Consider the following 20393-nt stretch of genomic DNA (forward strand, 5'->3'; position numbering starts at 1 on the left):
ACTAGAACGAGTTTCCTCACTCTAGTTCCAGTTCAATACTGGCAACATTTGAGTGCCAATAAGGCTACATAACTTTCTACTACTTTAGTCAGTACTACAATATTAACAACATGACATAGGGCGCAATTTTTTCACAACAATATTTTTTTGGAATTCACTTTGCCTAGTATGACACTATTTCTATCATGCCGATCACATATTGGGGGGAAAATTGTGTCAAATTTTGTGTCCTTAGCCTCATTGTTATGGAGTATCCAATCTTCTTCTGTCAATGCATCAGCAGCACATCATCAAGACATCACAACATGGTACGTAATAATTACGTCAAACCTATACGATTTTTGCAACAAAATGAGCAATAATAGGATGCAGATGCTTCAGCAGATAAAGACGAAGTAAACGGACCCAGAATCTGAATCTGGGTCCCAACTCCAAGCCTTCTCCCTCTTTTGAATACAATGCCAGTCATAATAATTGGATACAAAGCAGTGCAAAGAAACACAAAGGATAGCATCTTAGGGACATGCCAAACTGATTATTCACGTATGATTTGGAAAGCCATCTGCCAGTTCTACAGGTTCACCAGGACCGTTATATTAACATGCCTCAACCAATTCTTCTGCATCTGCTTTGTTAATATTTTGTCACTGACAATGATTTCATCGTTCTAGTAAGGTTGTTTTCTGCCACTGCATATATTTCAACCACTTTTCCTTTGGAAACTATAGCTGCCTGAGGATCGCCCTTGCAGATGCTTGTCAAGTCATTAATGCTATGGACATGACATTTTTTACCATAAAGAATCTAACATTTTGCAAACCAAATGCCCCCAAAATGTATTCTATTTTATTTTCAAGGAATGAATCACATGGTTAGATTATTGTATCTTGAAATAAAATGCGTGGAACAAAATTATTAGTTGGGAATTTAGGATAACATATACAGGACACATTTTATTTTGAATATTTATTAGCCAACACATTATTTTACATACTTGGCATTTACACATTAGTAAGCCATTTATGGTGCGCATGACACTAATTAAAAGATGAAGTGGTAGGTAAAATGAAAGAATTCTCAAAGAATTATGCTTGTATGTGTATATATATATATATATATATATATATATATATATATATATATTCACAATTGTTACTTTCACCTCAACTCATTACTAATGCATTAGTAACAACAGATAATGTCAATAATTATGAAAAAATTTGTGATTCGTCCACTTTTAAGGCCTCACATGCAACAAAACACGTGCAATGGATTTCTCCCTTCATACTAGTTATAAGCATATAACACCCTCTCATTATTCTATAGGATAAGCCATAGCCATTGAGTATTCACTACAGTGATTCAAGCAATTGGTAGCCCCCCTTTTAAGGATTACTAGTCCTTGCCACTGCGTTAGTGGTATCTCAAGCCCAAAACTCCTCTAACATGAGTCCTAGTAGTTGTGCAGCTTTTATGTCTTTCCTTAATGATTTTCACTTCTGATTGGTTTCATCCATCCCAGACCCTAATGAATTAAATATGATGGGTCAGTCAATTAAGTTGTTCAAGTTCTTAGTCAGTTCCTGTTTGCTCAACCCCCTCATAGTCCACTAATGGGTAGGGCAATAACGTCTAACCAGTAGCCATTTCATGCATTCATGGTATGCATCACATCTCTCACAATATGTACATTCTTGTATGGAATCCACATATTGTGAAAGAGATTATAGACTAAAGTATGTTTTTTGCCCTTAAAATTTAAGGTTGTTTTCATTTTAATCCTTTAAGTTTTAGTCGAGATTATAAATATAGTGGATGTATAGGATACCTTCTCATCCTCAACCTTTCTTTTTTCTTTTTTTGTTAAACAACAATATCATTCAACTAAAAAAAAAGGGCAGTCAACCTTATATGCATCAGCAACGCCTACAGGAAGACCTAAACTTGATTGCATAATTTGCGGCCACGAGCCAGCAGTATTGCAGCCCCTTCTAACCCATCAAAAATTACAATTCAAAATAGAATTGCTAAAAACAGGAATATTATTAATCATAGTAGCAATGGACCAGTTGGGTTAAACTTCAAACGAGATCAAGGAGTCAGGACAAGATTTTGCATCTTCCTCAATGATGATTTGCTTCCAATTTTCAATCAGAGCTAGCTGGATTGCCCGCTGAAGTTCAGCTTGCAGCTGGGAGCACCATTCATTAACTTTAGCCCAGACTTTTGAGTCTCTCCATTTTTATCTCTGACTACCACCGCCAAAGCAGTAAAGTTTTCAGACACTGCAGCATCCACATTGAGTTTGATCCATCCCTCCTTTGGCGCTTCACTACCATTTTTATCTCTGACCACCACCGCCAAAGCATTAAAGTTTTCAGACGCTGCAGCATCCATATTGAATTTAATCCCTCCCTCCTTTGGCGCTGCACAACCATTTAATTCTGACCCTGGGCTGTCATTCCTGTGCTTCTCAGTCCTTGTTATTGGCTTATTGCACATAAAACCCACTTGCACTTCGTGGCCCCCCAACTATCAACCAGGATAATAATTTGCCATACCTTGCACCCTGCAAAAGAGTTAAGATGCAGCCCTTGGCAGCTACTGTATTTCGAAGCCAAAGCAAAAGCCACTTCTGTTTTACTATTGCCAAAGTTTAATGACCGACTTCTCCTTCAACAACCACAACTATTGCACCGTCAAAACTCTGAAGCCCATGCCCATAGAATCCCAACCACTTTGATCAAAACCTCCATCTCATGAGCAAGATAATCACATTTTGTGCGGCTGTGGAGCACTTGGAATATAGATCATGGTGTCTCAGGGTCTCCTATAGAATTGAAAACCAAGATGGATTTCTTTCTAACACCGTGATTAGGGGGTTCTTTAAGTCTGATGGGCGGTTCTCAATACTAATTAACCACGAAAGTATCAAAATACTAATTAATATATTACATACACATTCAAGTAAAACAATCAATAAGAGTTTACAAAGGAAAGATCACAACTTAATTAAGGAAAGGTCTCATAATACTTAATTTACCCTCACAATAACAGGATCCTAACATCGGAATGCTGCCCACTGTTACATTCTGGGGATACCAAAGACTCAAGACACAAGATCAAAATATACTGACTACCAATTTAACAGCAATGTCTCTATCGATACCTTGAACGGCTTCTTACCCTGCGATATTAGCTCTTTAAATCAGTATCCAGGATTTCAATGTATGTAAGTACATGGGAAAAGGAAAACAGTGATAACCTTGGCGAACGAGAGTACGAGCGGGAACGGGAACGGGTATGGGAATGTGAGAGAGAGTGAGATCGGGATCGAGAGCGGGAATAATGTCTTCGGGAACTCCTGCTTCTACTTGGACTTCTACTACGTCGGTATCTTCTGCAGTAAAACACATCATTCGTCCCTTTCAATACATGCACATGCATATTTTAACTGACCAGAGGTAACAATCATATAAAGCATCCTTCAAATCCCAAAACAAAATGTGCAATTGTAAATTTTCTCGTTTCCCTTCATTGCCAGAAATTGCAATGTCAGGCATCTTCTTCAACTCCATAGACCATTTTGTTATTCAATCTATTGGTGAATTTATCAAGTTTTGATGTATGTTTTTTTTTCAATAAGTCAAAGCTTGATATATGTTTGATGATATAAGAAGATGCATTTGTGCCTTGCTTGAACTCAAAATATTTAGCAGACTCTAAAACAATGAAATATTCAAAGGAAACCAATAGGTTCCAAATGCACATTGCTTTATTAACTACCTTGGAGGAGGACTGTAGCTCCGGCTGTGGCTGCGGCTGCGGCTGCGATGCCTATATCGACTTAACCGGCTTGTTTCTGCAAGTTTCTCCAGCCTCTGGCGCTCCAGTTCTCTCTTTTTAGCCATCTCAGCAGCAGTATCTTTTTTAACTGCAAAAGGAATATCAATTAAGCAATCACTAATATCGAGAGATTAAAACAGTTCCCCATTCCCTCCCTCCTACAAAGAAAGTAAACTTAAATTTAAGAAGGAAAGAGATTATAGAAAAGAAGAGAGAACATCAATTTCTGCCAACGTCTGATAAAATAAATTAAGATAACTGCTTCGCCACAGAAATGCTTATTCAGTAAGCCATACTTTGTTTGTTCAGCTGCCTGCTCATGATCCTTTTAAGTCGTTCTTGAGGAGTTTCCTTCTTCTCTCCTGGTTGCTGTTTTAAGGGCCCCCCAGAAGAACTTGCCTTAGTTAACTTTGCTATAGCGGAGGTTGTACTGTGAAAAAGAGAACAAAACCAAGTTTACAAGAGTGACAAATATAAATTCAGATATAAAAAATTAAAAATTTAAATTAAAAACAAATCATATTAAAGAAATGGAGAAGAGCTTTCCAGGCAGCAAAGGCAATGTACACAAAGAAGCAAAAATTTATGAAACCTCTTATCCAAACATGCATATCCACTTAAACCAAAGCATGAAAATAATTTGTTCACTCAGCAACCATGACATACCTTACTGATGGTTTCAACACTTTTGCGCTCTTTTCCTTGTCAAGGGATATACCAGATGCAGGATCTACATGCAGTGCCTCAAGTATGCGACCAGATGATGGCCTGCAGAAAAGAAGTAGCTTTAGATACCAAAATCATCAGTTCCATGCAAGTCAGAAGCTTTTATATAAAGTCCATTTCAGGGTAAACAATGAGCTTCAGAAAGGAAGTATCCTTCTCTCCTCTGGTAGTTATGCTGATAATCCTAAGCCTGTTCTACTCTAAACCAGAAAATTTTGCCTCAGATAACAAAATGAGGAATAAGCTGCAGCAGAGTAAAGACTGTCGAATCTATCTTTGCAAGAATTAAAGGTCGAGTGCGCCGACCGATTTAACATGTCAGCCTGAGAAGGTGGAGATGATGGTGGAGAAAATCCTCCAAGCTTTGGTTGATCCCTGTCACCAGAGCTCCCAAATTCAGTAATGTATTCTATTTTTGGTGTCCTTGGTTTGCTTCGATGAACATCATCAGAATGCCCTCCACGAGAATAACGCCTTGAATATGATGGGGAGTGTGACCGGGATCTCGATCTCGATCTGCAGGTACAAGACATTATTTTTTTATATAAAAATAAAATAAAATCATAAAGTACTACTTTCATGGGAAAGAAACCCTGAGATTAAAAACCTTCCATAGAGACCTATTAAGATTGAAGAGCATACCTTCTAGAACGAGGATAAGCTTCATAAGTTGGACTTCGTCTAGATTCCCTACATTTAAATAAGAAAGCACTATAATCACAAGTACACAGCATACTAACAAATAAAATAAAAAAGAAAACAATCTAGTGTTCTTCTACCTGTAGGGATCATGATGGAGCACTCTTGTTCCAGTATTTCGTGCAGTTTCTCTTTCTCGCTCCCTTTCTATTTGAGAAGCCTTCCTTCTTTCCTTGCGACTCAGCTTCCTCTATAACATTTAGAAGATTAAGGACTATAAAATACAGGTATTGTAGAATACATTTAAAAAATAAAAATATCAGTAAGAATGCATTACTAGCTACTATAAAACAAAGCATCCATTAACCAGTGCTAGTGACAGACTTACAATTGCAGGATCACCTTTGATAACTTCCTTTTGCCTTTTCTCTTCTTCCTTAGCCTTTTTATCCATGTAAACGAGCCAACCATACCTTTTTACACCAAATTCTTTTGCTATAATATCCATCCCTTCATCATTGCTATCATCACTATTGAAATCCTCATCATCCTCGTCGTCGTCATCCTCATCATTATCATCATCATCAGAAAGATGGGCCTCCTCTTTCCCATCCCCTTCGTAAGAGAAGCCTACCTGTGAATAAGAACCTTTGCTTGCAGGAGGCTGAGTCTGTGGCTGAGATCTACAGGCCATGCATGAAAAGAGGAGAGATGAAATCAAATGTAATATCCTCTCTCACCCCATATTGCACCAGAAATATATGCACACACACACAGAGTGAGGGGTAAATAACTGAATTTACACAAACTCAGTACAACTTGAATAGCTAACCAAATGGAAATTCTGATCATGCCACTACAGAAGTAAAACAAAGTTTGACACTCTGATTAAAACACATAAGTAAACTGATCAGAATTTTTAGACCATGGAATTTGTGACAACCCACACCATCTCATTCTTTTTGTAAATACATCTTTATAAATGCTCTCTTCCCACAAGGATCACCATGATCACGACCTCCAAAAGAGGAAGTTTAAGGAGAGAATTAAGTAATTGCTACTTTCTTTAGGCAACTGATTTGGGTGTCCTGACCACCCAGAAAGACAAAAGCTGAGAACATTTATAACCGAACTGATGACAATTTTCTCAAGGGGGGAATAAATTTTTAGAATTCAAATGGCAACACCATTGAAATACCTGTCAAGAATTCAGATTTGAGACAATGCAGAATCAAAAGCACATGAAAACTCAGACCCAAGGAATTTTAATGTTGCCAACATGTTTACATATATTTAACAAACCAAAGACCACTTCTGGAAGACTACATAATCACAACCTCAGCACATGCTTAGCATCAAAACTATTTGATCAACATTAAAATTTGTTGGAAACCTATCCTATGTAGTCAATGTTCCACATTAAACCCATTTTTAAACATCGATCATGCAGTTTATTATACAGCATCAACCCTGATATATCACTTACTAATTTGCTAATTTAGGGAGTAGAAATTAGAAACAAACCTGTCAGATATATATGGAGCAACAGCCTTCGCTTCCATCTCTTGGTTTACATGTTGCAAAGCCTCCTCATCAGTAACTGTTAACGTAGAAAGTTTGACTTGCGAAATTAAATTCCAAATTAAAACTTGGCCATATGATTGACTCCAAAGGTGGATAACCTTTGACTTGTTGTGCTTTGTCATGAATAGTAGAAGGATAAAGAGAAAATTATCTATTTAAAATGTTCGAGAATTTAAAGACATCATCGCAAAAATAAAAAAGTACCGACATCCTCTACGCCGATGCTTAATTAAATCCCGATAACGCTCAAAATTAACAAACTCTTCTAGTTCTTCTTCTTCTTCCGACTTTTCTTGGACCCGGAAATGCCGGGACCCAGAATCACGAATAAAATCAAGAAGAGCACGGCCATCAAATCTGCTTAGGCAAAGAAAAAAAATTGACCCCTCCTTAATTAATTGGTCAAAGAATATGCAACCAAGTTATAATCCCAGATACAAAGAAAAAGCAAAACACCATACCTATCAATTAATATATCTTGTTTCCCATTCCAAGGTATCCTGAGAAAGAAAGTTAGAGATTAGCATAGATTTAAATGGAAGTGAAGGGAAAACAAAAGACACCCTTTTACAATCGCGGGGCAAGAATTCCATATTGATCCGAACCAACCCATACGCTCCCATTTTTAATAAGATTCCGGCTAGAAGCATACAAGTACTGTAATGTGCCTCTCCATGGGTGTCTGGTAACCATGTATGGAAAGGTATAATTGGTGATTTGCTAGGAAGCACGTACACGGAAACCGGTACCCGTAACAGGGACACGGTGACACGAGCAATTTCTAAAAGATTATAACATGAAACGGCTGGTTTGATATCTGTAAATCACGGATACGACACCCTAAATGAAGTGTTTGTGCTTCCTAGGTAATTTGACAGCAAAAGGCAATTAGAAATTCAACATATAATATTATTTTTAGTGCTACTACATAGGATTAAAATTGATGAGTAGGTAAAACAAAATTTAAAATTTATGATCCCAGTAAATCAATTCTATTGCTAATGTAAAATCAAATTCTAGAATTGAAACACACATAAAAGTGAAATAAACAAACATACAGGCCTTGCTGGTCCTGAGTGGCTTGGTAGAGAGCGTCGTCGCGGTACATGCGAGAGCGAGAGCCGACGGCCTGAATCGATTGCTGAGGATCGCCGCGGCGCTTGGCTAAGAACACGGCTCGTCTCTGTGCTCGCTTTCGAGCCGCGTCCATCATGTCGTGGACTTTCCTCTCCGACCTCCTCGCCTCGTGCCACATCTTCTCCCACTCCCACTCCCACTCCCACTTCGATTCTCGATTCGATCCTACCAAAACTCAACCCTAACTTTGATCTTTCTCTTTCTCTTTCTTTTTTTTCAGCGATATTATTATGGAAACAATATTGGAAGAGGCTGTTGTGTTCTGTTGTGTTGTGGCTAGCGAATGCGATTGCGATACTTGGCGTTTTTTTTTCATTCATTTTTTCTGTTGGGGGAAAAAGCTATAATATCTGGAATCTGGACCGTACTTGTCATGGGTTGGATTAGGAATTCATGGGCCCAATATCATAGCCCATAAGGCCATATGTGACTACAAAGATTATTCGATTGTACATTAGAAGGGCCCAACATGATGGCCCATATTTTGAGTACCAATATGATCACATGTCATGTCTACATTTAGGACCTCAATTTTTTTTTTTTTTTTTTTGAGAATGAGGACCTCACTAATCTATCTCTTGTTCTTCTTCGTTTTTCCGTATTCTTAACCGTTATTGTTACTTTTTTAATAATTGAGAGATGGGGGATTTGAACTTCGACGTATTTATTGAAAATATCAAAATGTATCAATTGAGCTATGACCCTAGGCCAAAAAAAAAAAGAAATAATTATTAAAAGTATCAGTTTCGTATACAAATAATGGTAATCATTTTAGTAAAAGAAAATTTTACATGTTTTTATGATTGAAAATTCACTGATTATACATTTTTAGAGTTCCAACTTCCAATACCATATTAAAAACATTAAGAAAATATAATTAAATAAATACATTTTTTATCTTGTACTTCATTCTTATACAAGATATTGGTTTAATTTAATGGTACAAAAAATAAATGAATTAATTGTTGAGTTGTTGGCCAATCACGTCCCCCCCAAAAAAAAAAAGGTTGTTGGCCATTCACAATTGTTGGGCCCCATAATAGAAAATTATAAGGATAGCTTAAGGTAGTTGATGGTTTGAGAGAGAGAGAGAGAGAGAGAGTTTTGTAGTAAACAATCATAAATTGTAACCACTAGTTCATAAAATAATATCTAACATGATCACTCGTAAATTTTCTTTCTTAATTGCATAATTTTAGAAAGAAGCTCCATTAAATCACTTTAAAATATTGCAAAACTAACAATTTTTTTTTATACAAAGTTCGTTATATATCATTTTGAAATCTTAGTCCAATCTTCCACAAGTGCTGAAGGAATGAAAACAAACAAGTTTCTAATTTTAATATAAACTCATAAACACGTAGCAAACACCATAATGAGTGACATTGCAACCCTACATCTCTAGGTCACACAAGGGAAAAAAGTTATGAAGTTGTTGTTGGCCAATCCCAATTTCTAGCTTTGTAAATCTAAATTTCTTAGAGAAAATTCTACAATTTTTGTATTTGGACTAAAGGATAAAGGTTGATCATTACACAAGAGTAACTTCAATTGTTAATAAGAGTAACAAGCAACAAAATCAATAATCAATTTTTGGGGGGCCAAATAAAACGTATATGCGTATGTATGTATATGTGTGTGTTGGCTAAAGACTAAATGAACAACTTAGTGAGATCACAAAGAAAATTTTTTTGGGAAAATTAGATGTAAATCGTGTCATGTGACACGTTTCATGAAGAAGTGCGTGCTTATTTATAAATAGGGAGACTATGAGAGCATTCTAATCATTCTATTTCTTATTCAAACATTCCTATGTAATCATTACACTCATAAGATTGGCGAGTGTGTTTTTGTTGACATTTGTGTACAGCTTTAAGTTTTTGAAAAATAGCGTAAAAGATTATTATGATGTTACATCTAATGGGCCTAATCTATATATATATGGCTCCCATTTGGAAAAAGCATTCGAATTATAATCATTGTTTATGAGACTCCAATACATTGTTTAAGGAATATTTAATGCATCATTTTTTATTGTTGGGCTTTCAGGAGCCTAGTTGTGTTTGATCTGATTGACGACCCAACTTGACCGGAAAAATTTTGGCCTGTTTTGTAGCCCATTGTGAATCAGTGCGCAGGATATAGAAAAAACGTTGTTTTGGTGATTAGAGTTCCTGTTGTTTTTGTTTTTAGAAAGTGAAAAACTGTAACCACACTTTATATTTTTTTTCTTTGATAATAGTGAAATCCCTGGAACTCCGTGGACATAGACAGATTGCCGAACCACGTAAATAATGTCTTATACGTGTGATTATTTTCTTTAGTATGTGTTTTCTCTATTTTTGTTTTTCACAAGTTTGAAAAGTTCCTAATAATTTCCCTACACTTATCAAAAAGAAAATTCAACTTTCTTGCACATTTGTTAAGTAAAAAAATCAAATTAATATTGAATTTTTGCGCACACAGTATATAACAATGACTTTACACAAATAATTTATATTATTTCTAAATAATTTTGTTTTTGAAAGCTATTTCTAAATAAATATTAAAAATTAATATCAAATAATTGTTTTTATACAATATGTTCAAAACTTCGGTAACATTAACTACTCTACGCCAAAAGGCTGAAACTTCTAAGAGCAACTTGGTTCCCCACGCGATCTTTCCATCATTAACGGTATTCATTGTTAACATTTTTTTTATTAATTTTAATAATTCGATAGTACGATATAAAAAGAGAAAATTCAAACCTTAATTTTTCAAATAAATGCAAACCTACTGTGCTACTGTGTTACAAGATTGGTGCCCATTGAGGCAATGGCAACATAATTGACTATGACATTTTGAACTTTTTATAGGAAGTTTGAATTTATATCATGCTCCTCCAATTAATTGCATCGACTGTTGGTAGTGCTTTTTTATTTTTTAGAGCAAATTACAAGGTAGTGCTTGAAAGTTGAAATTCTAAGGTCTTTTGAGTTTTGAATACGAAATAGGTGGGAAACAGAACATGATATGATGAACCTTTCTACAGTTTTTTTTTTTTTTTTTCAAAGTTTAAAGACTTCGTAGTTTGGATACCCAATAAAATGAGAGTCAACATTTGTTCTCAAGCAAAATCGAAAAAAAAGTATTTGTGGTGACGACTAACAAGAAGGCTTTATTTTATAGTAAGACGACGTAATTATTGAGGCACCCATGATAACAACAGCGTCGTTGTAAGAGATTTTTTGGTAGTGCGTTTTTTTAAATTGTTTGGTAGCTTATTATTTTTATAACAATAAAAATTGAACTGAATTTAACTAAATTATGCCTAAAACATAAGTGAAATTTGAACAAATAAATCGATCGTGGTAAACAAAATCTAAGCTGAATTAAGTCGCCTCAATAACTTTAATGTCAATACCGTTGCTAATTGTGCTGTTCGTGATAGTCTCAAGTTTTCAATTTGCATGTTTGAATTATATAATTATTGAAAAATATTAAATTTTTTATCAATTTTTTTTTAAATGAGAAAATACACTTTATCACAATAGACTATAGTGCTCTCTATTAGTATTATAGTTTGCACCATAAACTTCAAATTTCCAACCAAGTTAACAACAAACTTAATAACACTGGAGTGCAAAGTGTAACAAAAATCATAATTAATTAGGATGTAAAACGTGTGTTTGAAAATTTTATGGTACAAAGTATAATTTGAGATAAAACTGTAATTTTCTCTTAAAAAGAACTTACAAATTAATGTGACAATTAATACAGTTTTTTTTTTTTAAATTGATACCACTTTAACTTAATAAACAAATGTGATTTTTTTTTTTAATGATCAAAGATTCGTTAGTCTGTAAGATTTCTTCTTCTTCTTTTTTTCATAAAATTTGTGATAACATTACTCATAAAATATTACAGTAGTACATCATTGATCATTTCATTGAAATAGAAGAAAGCCGGCAAGTGAATCACAGATGAAGTAAATTACAATTTTAATTTTGCAATCAGATAAGCTATCTTTTGGCAAGTGGTAACTAATCAAATCTATTTGTCCAAGTAAAGCCGCAGCCGCCGCCCTCATAAGCCTATAACACGTCCCCGAACTGAATTTGATAGAAACGCTTGCTTATTGCGACGTTGATAACCAAACTCCTGACGCCATCACCTGTTATTTTACACATGAAACTGAGCATCATTATGGTATATGCCTACGACGACCTAAAGTGCAATTAACTTAGTCTTAGCCCACCAAAAACAAAGTGAGTTCCAATTCAACATTAAAGTTTTTTAATCCTAAAATAAGAGACCTAAGTTTAATCTTTCCCGACATAAAAAAAATAAAAAATAAAAAATAATTGGTGTATTGACTTAATAATAAAGATTAATTATTATAGGGCAGATATCATAAATTTGAAATATTATTAAAAAAAAACTTAACAAAGACAAAAAAAGTTGTAATTAATCGAATTTACAAAGAATCCGAATTTGGTAAGGATTATACCATCTAATAAAATATTGTTATGTTATTTTTTACTTAAGGATCATGTTAACAGATACTCTTAGAGCAATTGTTAATAAATCATAATAGAAAAGTTTTAATGCAACTTTCATGAAAAAGAGTTTAGCTTATCTCCAATAATTTTTTTTTTAAAAATCTTCATTTGTTTTAATGAGAGACTGTCACATTACCTACTAACTAAATAAAATGTGGAGATTAAAACCTACTACTACTTGCCATTGTATATTTAAAACAAAATAATATGTCTAGTTAAAAAAGTACTAATAGTAAGCCAAACTCCATAGAAAATATAAAAAGTTGTCAACAATATTTATTATTTTATCATTTTCTTAATAAGTGTTTCTAAAAATAGCTCCTAATCCAATGCTCTAAGGGCATTGGTTAACATTTTTCTTTACTTAAAACTTAATACATTCTACCATACATAATAACATCTCAATAAACTCATAAGTTGATTTTTCAAATGAATATTAGAATTGATTGAGTGTGGTTGTACCTATTCCTTAATATGCAATATGATGATATGAAATGTTGGATTAAAAAACTATTCATTTACAAATTGAATTGACTTTGTAACATGGTTTTTTTTTTTTAATTTAAATTCCTGATGATTATAATGAGGCTTCTTTTGATCTGTAGATTCTGTTCCCAGCTGCACAAAGTCATGATCTACATAAAAGTCTCCAATCTCTAAATTTTTTGACTGGATTAATTTCTCTTTACGTCGACGCTGGTTGAAAATTCTGTATACAACAATTTCTTCAGCTCAGAATTCTAGATGAAATCAAATTTTATTGGAAAAACCTTCGACATTTGACAAGCAAATAATTTGGAATGTTCTATGCAGATTATAAATAAATATGTATATGATGGCGGCAAGTAAGTTCTGTTTCGCCAGACGCCCGCCATTATATATGTTGGTTTTTCATTTCAAAGTTCCACTCCATGCGGAGTGATGATCTCTAATTTATTTACTTTTTAAGTATTTATTTGCGATGATAAACAGCTAAAAAGACCAAGTCACCCATTTGCAATTATTAGCTTCTATCTATAATCATGGCATTTCTTTCGACGCCAAATTAGATTAGAAAATGTTGGTGACCAACCTTTTGTACATGTCACGGTAGTTAATTATTTTGCACCAAAAATGTTGGTTTTATTAACTTCATAATAAATTTTGTATAAATAGGACCCGTACAAAATTACTCTTATACTAAGCATTAACCAGACATTAATTATTTCTCCACTATTTAAATATAACTCTTTATTGTTTCAAAAAAAAAAAAAAAATATATATATATATGTATATATAACTCTTTATTTAATAATCGTCACCCATTAGCAAACTAAGCACTAAATTTCCTCTCTTTTTTTTTTTTTCTTTTTTTTTTCCTCTTATGTGTCTAATTAATATTTGTCAAAGAGTTAGCCATTATAACAAATAGTGATAGTGACCACCGCACAAGTATAAATGCTTGTGGGGAGTAAGGGTCGGGATTCAAGTCTCCAGGAGGGAGCTTTACACACATATACACTTAGATTAGGCTAGAGTAGAATTTTATCTTGTATTAAAAAAAAATAAGTAGAACCAATTTCACCCAACTAGTAATAAAAGTGAAAAAGTGTAACTTGTAATGACTCGAGAAAAATGCACTTACACGCCCATACAATAAACACTTATACAATATCCTTGTCAAGGTCCAAGTTGTGTTGAAGTGCAATTGAGTTATATGGTGTTATCAAGTTGGCCTTGAAACATACCATTTGTAATGGCCCAAGCAAAGCTCTAGCTAGCCACATTTGCCTTTATAATTTATACCCCAAAAGGATTAGTCATAGAAATGCGGTTTTTCATCATTATTTATATATCTAAGATCTATCTAATAATAAACATTAAATGTGAGACTTAATGCACCCATAAATCACACATTTATACAATTCAATCAAATTATACACACAATGAGATATCATGTAATTGGAGCATAGTGCATCTTATAGAACTGGCGTAGATACAAATGACTCGTGGGGGGTGAGAGCTCGAAAAGAAGGAACCATCAACAAGATCCACTCGAGATGTAATTGGGCCCAACTATTCATCCGATCAGGCCCAGCCCAGTTAGGACAATCAAGTTAGGGAAACCAAGGAGGACAACCCGCCCAAGGGACAGATACTTCTCGGGAGATGGGCGATAAGCCACAAAGGTCATACGAGTGGAGGTTGAGGAGGATCATAATGGCATACAAGTGAGAACATGAGGAAATTTTTAGATAAAGCATCCACCACCTTCACATTCCATGCACTATACCAATTTAGTCTGCCACATTGATGACAGAATGACTACTCAACAATGCCCCCAAAGCTTGCAGCCTACTCTACTACCACCAACGAGGCAGTGATGGGCCAAATATCTAAAGAAAGATCAACAGCCCTCCAAGTGGAAGGTTGAGAAGCAGCCATATATAAGAAGGAAGGTCCTCCTTGAGAGGGGATCAGAAAAATTTTAGAGAGAGAAATAGGGAAATGGAGAGAGAAAATGATCACTGAAAAACCGAGAAGTGTATTCCTAAAGAACAATTGCTCCTCGGCCAATCCAAAGAGGGACTTAAACAAGAATTTCTCTTTTCCTGATATAATTCTTTACATGGACTGTCATCCTTGCCAATCTCCTTTCTTTAATTATTAAGTCGCGCCTACAAGAGATCAAAGTGTTGACCATCCACCTTTACAAATTTGTTATACTGGACCTCCATCCTAACCCAGTCTCATTCAGGTTAGGCATAGTTGTTAGTTTTGCCCTCTACATGGATTGTCATCCTTGCCAATCTCCTTTCTTTAATTATTAACTCGTGCCTACAAGAGATCAAAGTGTTGACCATCCACCTTTACAAATTTGTTATACTGGGCCTCCATCCTAACCTAGTCTCATTCAGATTAAATGTATAGTCATATTTATACTCTACTTATATTCAAAAATTATTTAGTATTTTGAAAATAATATTTTAACTTACAATATATATCATAGTTTATACAAGAGTCATGTACTATATGATACAAGTTGTAATTCATTGAATTAATATTTTGAAAAATACCACAATTGAATTACATGCCCTTTATACTCCTTATATTCATGCCAAATTAGCCAATTGAATGTTATTTACTATGTTTTTCAAAAGAAAAAAAAATTATTTACTATTTCTTTTTATTAATTTACACATGCATAACACTAATAATTATTCAAAAAGTTGATAAATTATTTCAAATTCTGTGGATAAAGAAACTACTACCTGAATATTATTATTATTATTATTATTATTATTATTATTATTATATTTAGCCAAAAATTTCAATAAGAATATATATATATATATATTATTTTTTAAAAGGTTTAAGAAAACCTAAGTGAGTGTAGGCAGGTCCAACAAGTTAAGTCCACTTAGAGTAGTGGATTTTGGTTAGACGGTCCAATACAATTAATTTATTAGAGAATGGGATTCTGAGGTCAACTTCAATGTGCTAGTATGATTTAAGCTTTAGGTGGATAGTAAAAGTTAGACAATTCAAAGAAGAAGAATAGATTTTTAGAATTAACACTTCCTCGGGCCTGGTCGAAGAGTAGTTGTTCATAGATTGTTCAAGTCTTGATTATAGGATAGTGTTACACAATATCAGTATTTCCTTTCAATCTTTCCCCTTTTTCTTTATTATGTAGGGGCTTTCTCTCTATATGTAGTTAGCTGAATTACATCTGAGCCCTCCACTTATAGAGTCATTGACTTTCCTTTAGATGCTTGTCCCACCAAGGTTTTGCTGGAAGTGGTACAGCGTGTTGCAAGCTGTTAAGGCACTGTTCAGAGGTTGTTCATCCATTAATGCGACCAACTGAGTTGGTGCAGTGCATTGAATGCGAAGGTGATGGTTACTTTGTTTGGATACTTCCCTTCTTCTTTGCTCATACGTCTTTACCATCTTCTTTGGTATTCTATTATCTAGTGTAACTGGCCTGCCCAATAAATCTCGAGGAACACTTGCTCTTCGGGCTCCTTAGAAGGTATGCCTCTTCATGGTTCCTTCTCGGATTCTCATCCACATGTTGGGTAAAGATTAGTGTGTGGGTGGGCCCTTCTTCCCCTTTCTCGGACTTGGTCCACGGGTTCTACTCCATACTCGGATCTTACCCCTCCCACAATAAGCATAAACAAAGAGAGTATATAATCACAGAAAAAAATTGATAAATTTTTTTTACAACTGTTGATATGACATATTATTTATAGTAAATAAAAAGTAACATAAAAAATATTCTCAAATTGGAAAGGGTGATGAATAAACTCATCGGTTGGAAAGCTAAGTTTTATCCTTTGCAAGGAGAACTGTCCTTGTGAAGTTAGTCATGTCTGCTATTCCGAATCATGTGATGCAAGGGGAGGCATTACCTATACATTTATGTGAGAAGTTGGATAAGATAAATAGGGATTTCCTATGGGGTCAACTAGTGAAAAGAAAAAACTTCACTTGGTGGGGTGGAACAAAATTATTAGGCCAAAGGAGGAGGGTGGCCTTGGGATTCAAGCAGCAAGGGAAAAAAACTTAGCACTGCTTGCTAAGTTGAATTGGAGAATGAATAAGGAGAAAGAGGCTTTGTGAGCCAAAGTTATATTGAAGAAATATTGCTCACAAGACAAAATAAGATCAAAAGATCCTAACAAGCTTCCAGCTTCCTCTAATTGGAAGGCTATTAAGGTTGGCTTCCAAACCTTTGCGGATGGAATATGCTGGGAAGTGGGTAATGGACACAAGATTAAAGTTTGGGCTGATTGTTGGATTAGAGGCAAAGCATTAAGAGAATGGATTGAAGGGCCTTTGACTTAACATGAGAGTGATTTGATGCTTAATGAATTTATCCTCGAGCAAGGCCAGGGGTGGAGATGGGAAGTGATCTCATGTGAGCTGCCTTAGGAAATAAAAGATTGTATTAGAATGATTCCCCAAAGTCAGGCTAGTAGGAGTGAGGATTTAGTACTATGGAAACACTCAAAGGATGGGGACTTCTCCGCAAAATCTGCTTATTTAGCTAATATATCGCATGATCCAGCCCCACCCTTTCAAGGTGCTTGGATATGGAAGGTAGATGTCTTGCCAAAAAATGTGAATTTTCTTTGGTTATGCATGCATAAAAGGGTTCCAGTGAAAAACATTCTTGTCATGAGGGGTATCATTGAGGATAAGTTCTGCCCTTTATGTAAGAGTTTGCCTGAAACAATTAGTCATCTCTTAAAGGATTGCAATTATGCCCGAGACTTTTGGCACAAAATCAAGGTTCCACTCCATGTGGTTCAATCCTTCTAGACCTCTGATGTGGATTATGGGCTACGGGATAATTGTTTTAGTAAGGCAATGCATCAATCGTTAGTGCCATGGAAATATGTTTTTCCATTTGCAATTTGGGAGTTGTGGATACATAGAAACAAAGTGGCCTTTGAGAATAATCCTCTAAGCCCCAATCTACACAGACCGAGCATCAGTAAAGCAACAGAGTTTTACTTTTGTGTGGGGAAGATCAGAGAACAGAGGTGTATGTCTATCATTCTTGTTCGCTGGGAAAGACCGCCTCTCAATTGGTATAAACTAAATACTGACGGGGCGTCGTGTGGTAATCCAAGGAGGGCAGGAGGTGGTGGAGTCATAAGGGGTTGTGATGGGAATTGGATAAGGGGGTGTGCTAGATATATCGGGTCTACAACAAGTATTATAGCTGAATTTTGGGCCCTTAGGGATGGGCTGCAATTGGTCATCTAGCTTGGTGTGCAAAACTTGGAAGTTGAACTAGATGCAAAAGTCATTGTGGACTTGATTATCTCCAGGTTCTCGTCTAATGTAGCTTACTCATCATTATTGTTTGACTGTAGATTATTGCTGGACAAGATCCCTCACACCAAGGTCAAGCATGTCTTCCGAGAAGCAAGTAAATGTGTCGACGCTTTAGCTAGGAAATGATGCAATTTGCTAAAAGATTTTGTAATTTTTGATGTTCCCCCTTCTGATAATATAACTACCTTAGTGTATGCAGATAAGATTAGGGAAAGTTTTTGTAGGCATGTTAATGCCAACTTAACCATTTTGGTTGCCTAGTTAATGCAGATTTCCTTTATAATTTTTTTTAAAAAAAAAATCTCTAATAAAAATGAGTAAAAACTTATCCTCTAAACTAGTGTGAAAATTATAATATTTTTTTATTTTTTTATTATTATTTTTTTGTACGTAGCATTACTAAATACATAAAGGACAGATCATGATGACTAGGACCTACCACAGCTTTAAGTCTTCCCACTCCACGGGGCCACCACCAATACCTCCTTGCTTTTGCGTCATAACCAATCCTTTGTCCATATAACCCGAATATAAAGCCGAAAGATAGGACCCAAATACCAAAAAAAAAAAAAAAATAGCTATATCGCTCGTAGACCCAGCGCGCGAGGTCCCCCGACCTCCGCACAACCCCATACTAGGGGCTGTGTTCGAGCTCGAGGACTCAACCATGTCTGACTCTCACCCACTTCCTTATTCACCACCACCACCACCTCCTCAATTATCGTCGTCACCACAACAATCACCATCATCATCATCATCAACAACAAAGCCAATGATGATATCGCCGCTATACAAGCAGCACTCGTGGTCTCCAGACGCGTACCGCGACGAGGCGTGGCTGAGGCGCAAGGGGAACCACAGGAGCAAGAACAGGAACAGGAGCAAGAGCGTGACGGACGAGGACGTCGACGAGCTCAAGGGCTGTATCGAGTTGGGTTTCGGGTTCGAGCTGATCGACTCGCCTGATCATGTCGTGGATCAACGTTTGTCTGATACCTTGCCAGCCTTGGGTCTCTACTACGCTGTCAACAAGCACTACAACGACACCGTTTCCAACTCCAAGTCAACCCTCACGCCGTGTTCGTCAACGGCGTCGGACTCCGACACTCCCAGCTCTCCTCTCGGTAGTCCTCACCACACCCTATTAGGACCCGGTAATTTATTTATTTATTTCCTGTTTATGTTTGCTTTAGACACAAGTTTTGAATATGTGTATGTGTATGAAACTATGAATATAAAGTTGCGTGTTTGTTTGTTGGGAAAATGTGAAGGAGATAATCCTCAGACGGTGAAGACAAGGTTAAGGCGGTGGGCTCAGGTGGTTGCTTGCTCGGTGAGGCAAAGTTCTAGCTGAATCAAGAAAAATGGTGATTGTGGATCGCTTTCGATCAGGGTTAAGTGCCAACCAAACCAGAGTTTATCAAAGTAACCAAACATCAACATCAATTTCCTTCGTATGATTCCCCCACCCACTTTTGTTTGGTTTAGTTATTATTAATGAGTTTAAAGTAATGTGAAGAAAAAAAAAAAAAAGAAGAGAAAAAAAATTCTCATCAAATGGAAGCCAACTTGTATCGGATTGACCTTTTTTTGATTTTAATATAAATATTGGATGGCTCTGTTTTCACATCGATTTGATTTCTTTGGTATCACAGTCTTATCACAAAATGAGAATTTATAGTTGGATTCATTATTCATATGAGGAAAAGGTGTTATGAAAAAAAAAAAAAAACCAAAATTTGATATAGAAAAATCGAGCTCTCCTTTTCCTTTCGATACTATAATTAGATACATGTCTGGTGGTGTGGCTTGTCTTCTCTTTTTCACTTGGTTTAGGTTAGATTTATAGATTTCGTGTCTGAACTCTTGGGTGAAAAAAGGTCAAAAGATTTCATCCAAAAAAAAAAAAGTAAAAAGGTCAAAAGAAAGATCTTTGTGTCTGATTGAAGTAGGGTTTTGTAATTTTGGTTGGTTACTCTGATTGAATGAAGTCAAGCTTAAGGAAATAAACAAGAAAGCTCTTTCTCTCTCTTATGGTAAAGGTTTTTCTGGAATAAGAATCCCTTTTCTTAATGTATACTAGAC

General features: G+C 35.5%; 2 protein-coding genes across 3 annotated transcripts; one reads left to right on the plus strand and one right to left on the minus strand.

The window, feature by feature from the left end:
* Positions 1 to 2929: 2929 nt before the first annotated feature.
* Positions 2930 to 8253, minus strand: LOC142624447 (uncharacterized). Of its 2 annotated transcripts, none has more exons than XM_075798015.1 (13): positions 7854 to 8253; positions 7257 to 7295; positions 7004 to 7152; positions 6736 to 6811; positions 5600 to 5894; positions 5352 to 5461; positions 5215 to 5262; positions 4879 to 5088; positions 4513 to 4614; positions 4143 to 4276; positions 3787 to 3934; positions 3266 to 3397; positions 2930 to 3187 (listed from the first exon to the last, which is right to left on the minus strand). In XM_075798015.1, exons 1-13 carry the CDS (start codon positions 8048 to 8050, stop codon positions 3160 to 3162), a joined length of 1668 nt encoding a protein of 555 aa, XP_075654130.1. In that variant the 5' UTR covers positions 8051 to 8253; the 3' UTR covers positions 2930 to 3159. The 2 variants fall into 2 exon arrangements, with proteins under 2 accessions (XP_075654130.1, XP_075654129.1); XM_075798014.1 differs by having other exon boundaries at positions 3266 to 3400.
* A 10585-nt stretch (positions 8254 to 18838) lies between these two features.
* Positions 18839 to 19935, plus strand: LOC142623563 (uncharacterized). The gene is made up of 2 exons (XM_075797000.1): positions 18839 to 19462; positions 19580 to 19935. The coding sequence occupies exons 1-2, from the start codon at positions 18976 to 18978 to the stop codon at positions 19660 to 19662; spliced, it is 570 nt and encodes a 189-aa protein (XP_075653115.1). The 5' UTR covers positions 18839 to 18975; the 3' UTR covers positions 19663 to 19935.
* The last annotated feature ends 458 nt before the right edge of the window (positions 19936 to 20393 follow it).

Source organism: Castanea sativa, chromosome 2 (assembly GCF_040712315.1).
Source record: "Castanea sativa cultivar Marrone di Chiusa Pesio chromosome 2, ASM4071231v1".
Classification (NCBI taxonomy): domain Eukaryota; kingdom Viridiplantae; phylum Streptophyta; class Magnoliopsida; order Fagales; family Fagaceae; genus Castanea; species Castanea sativa.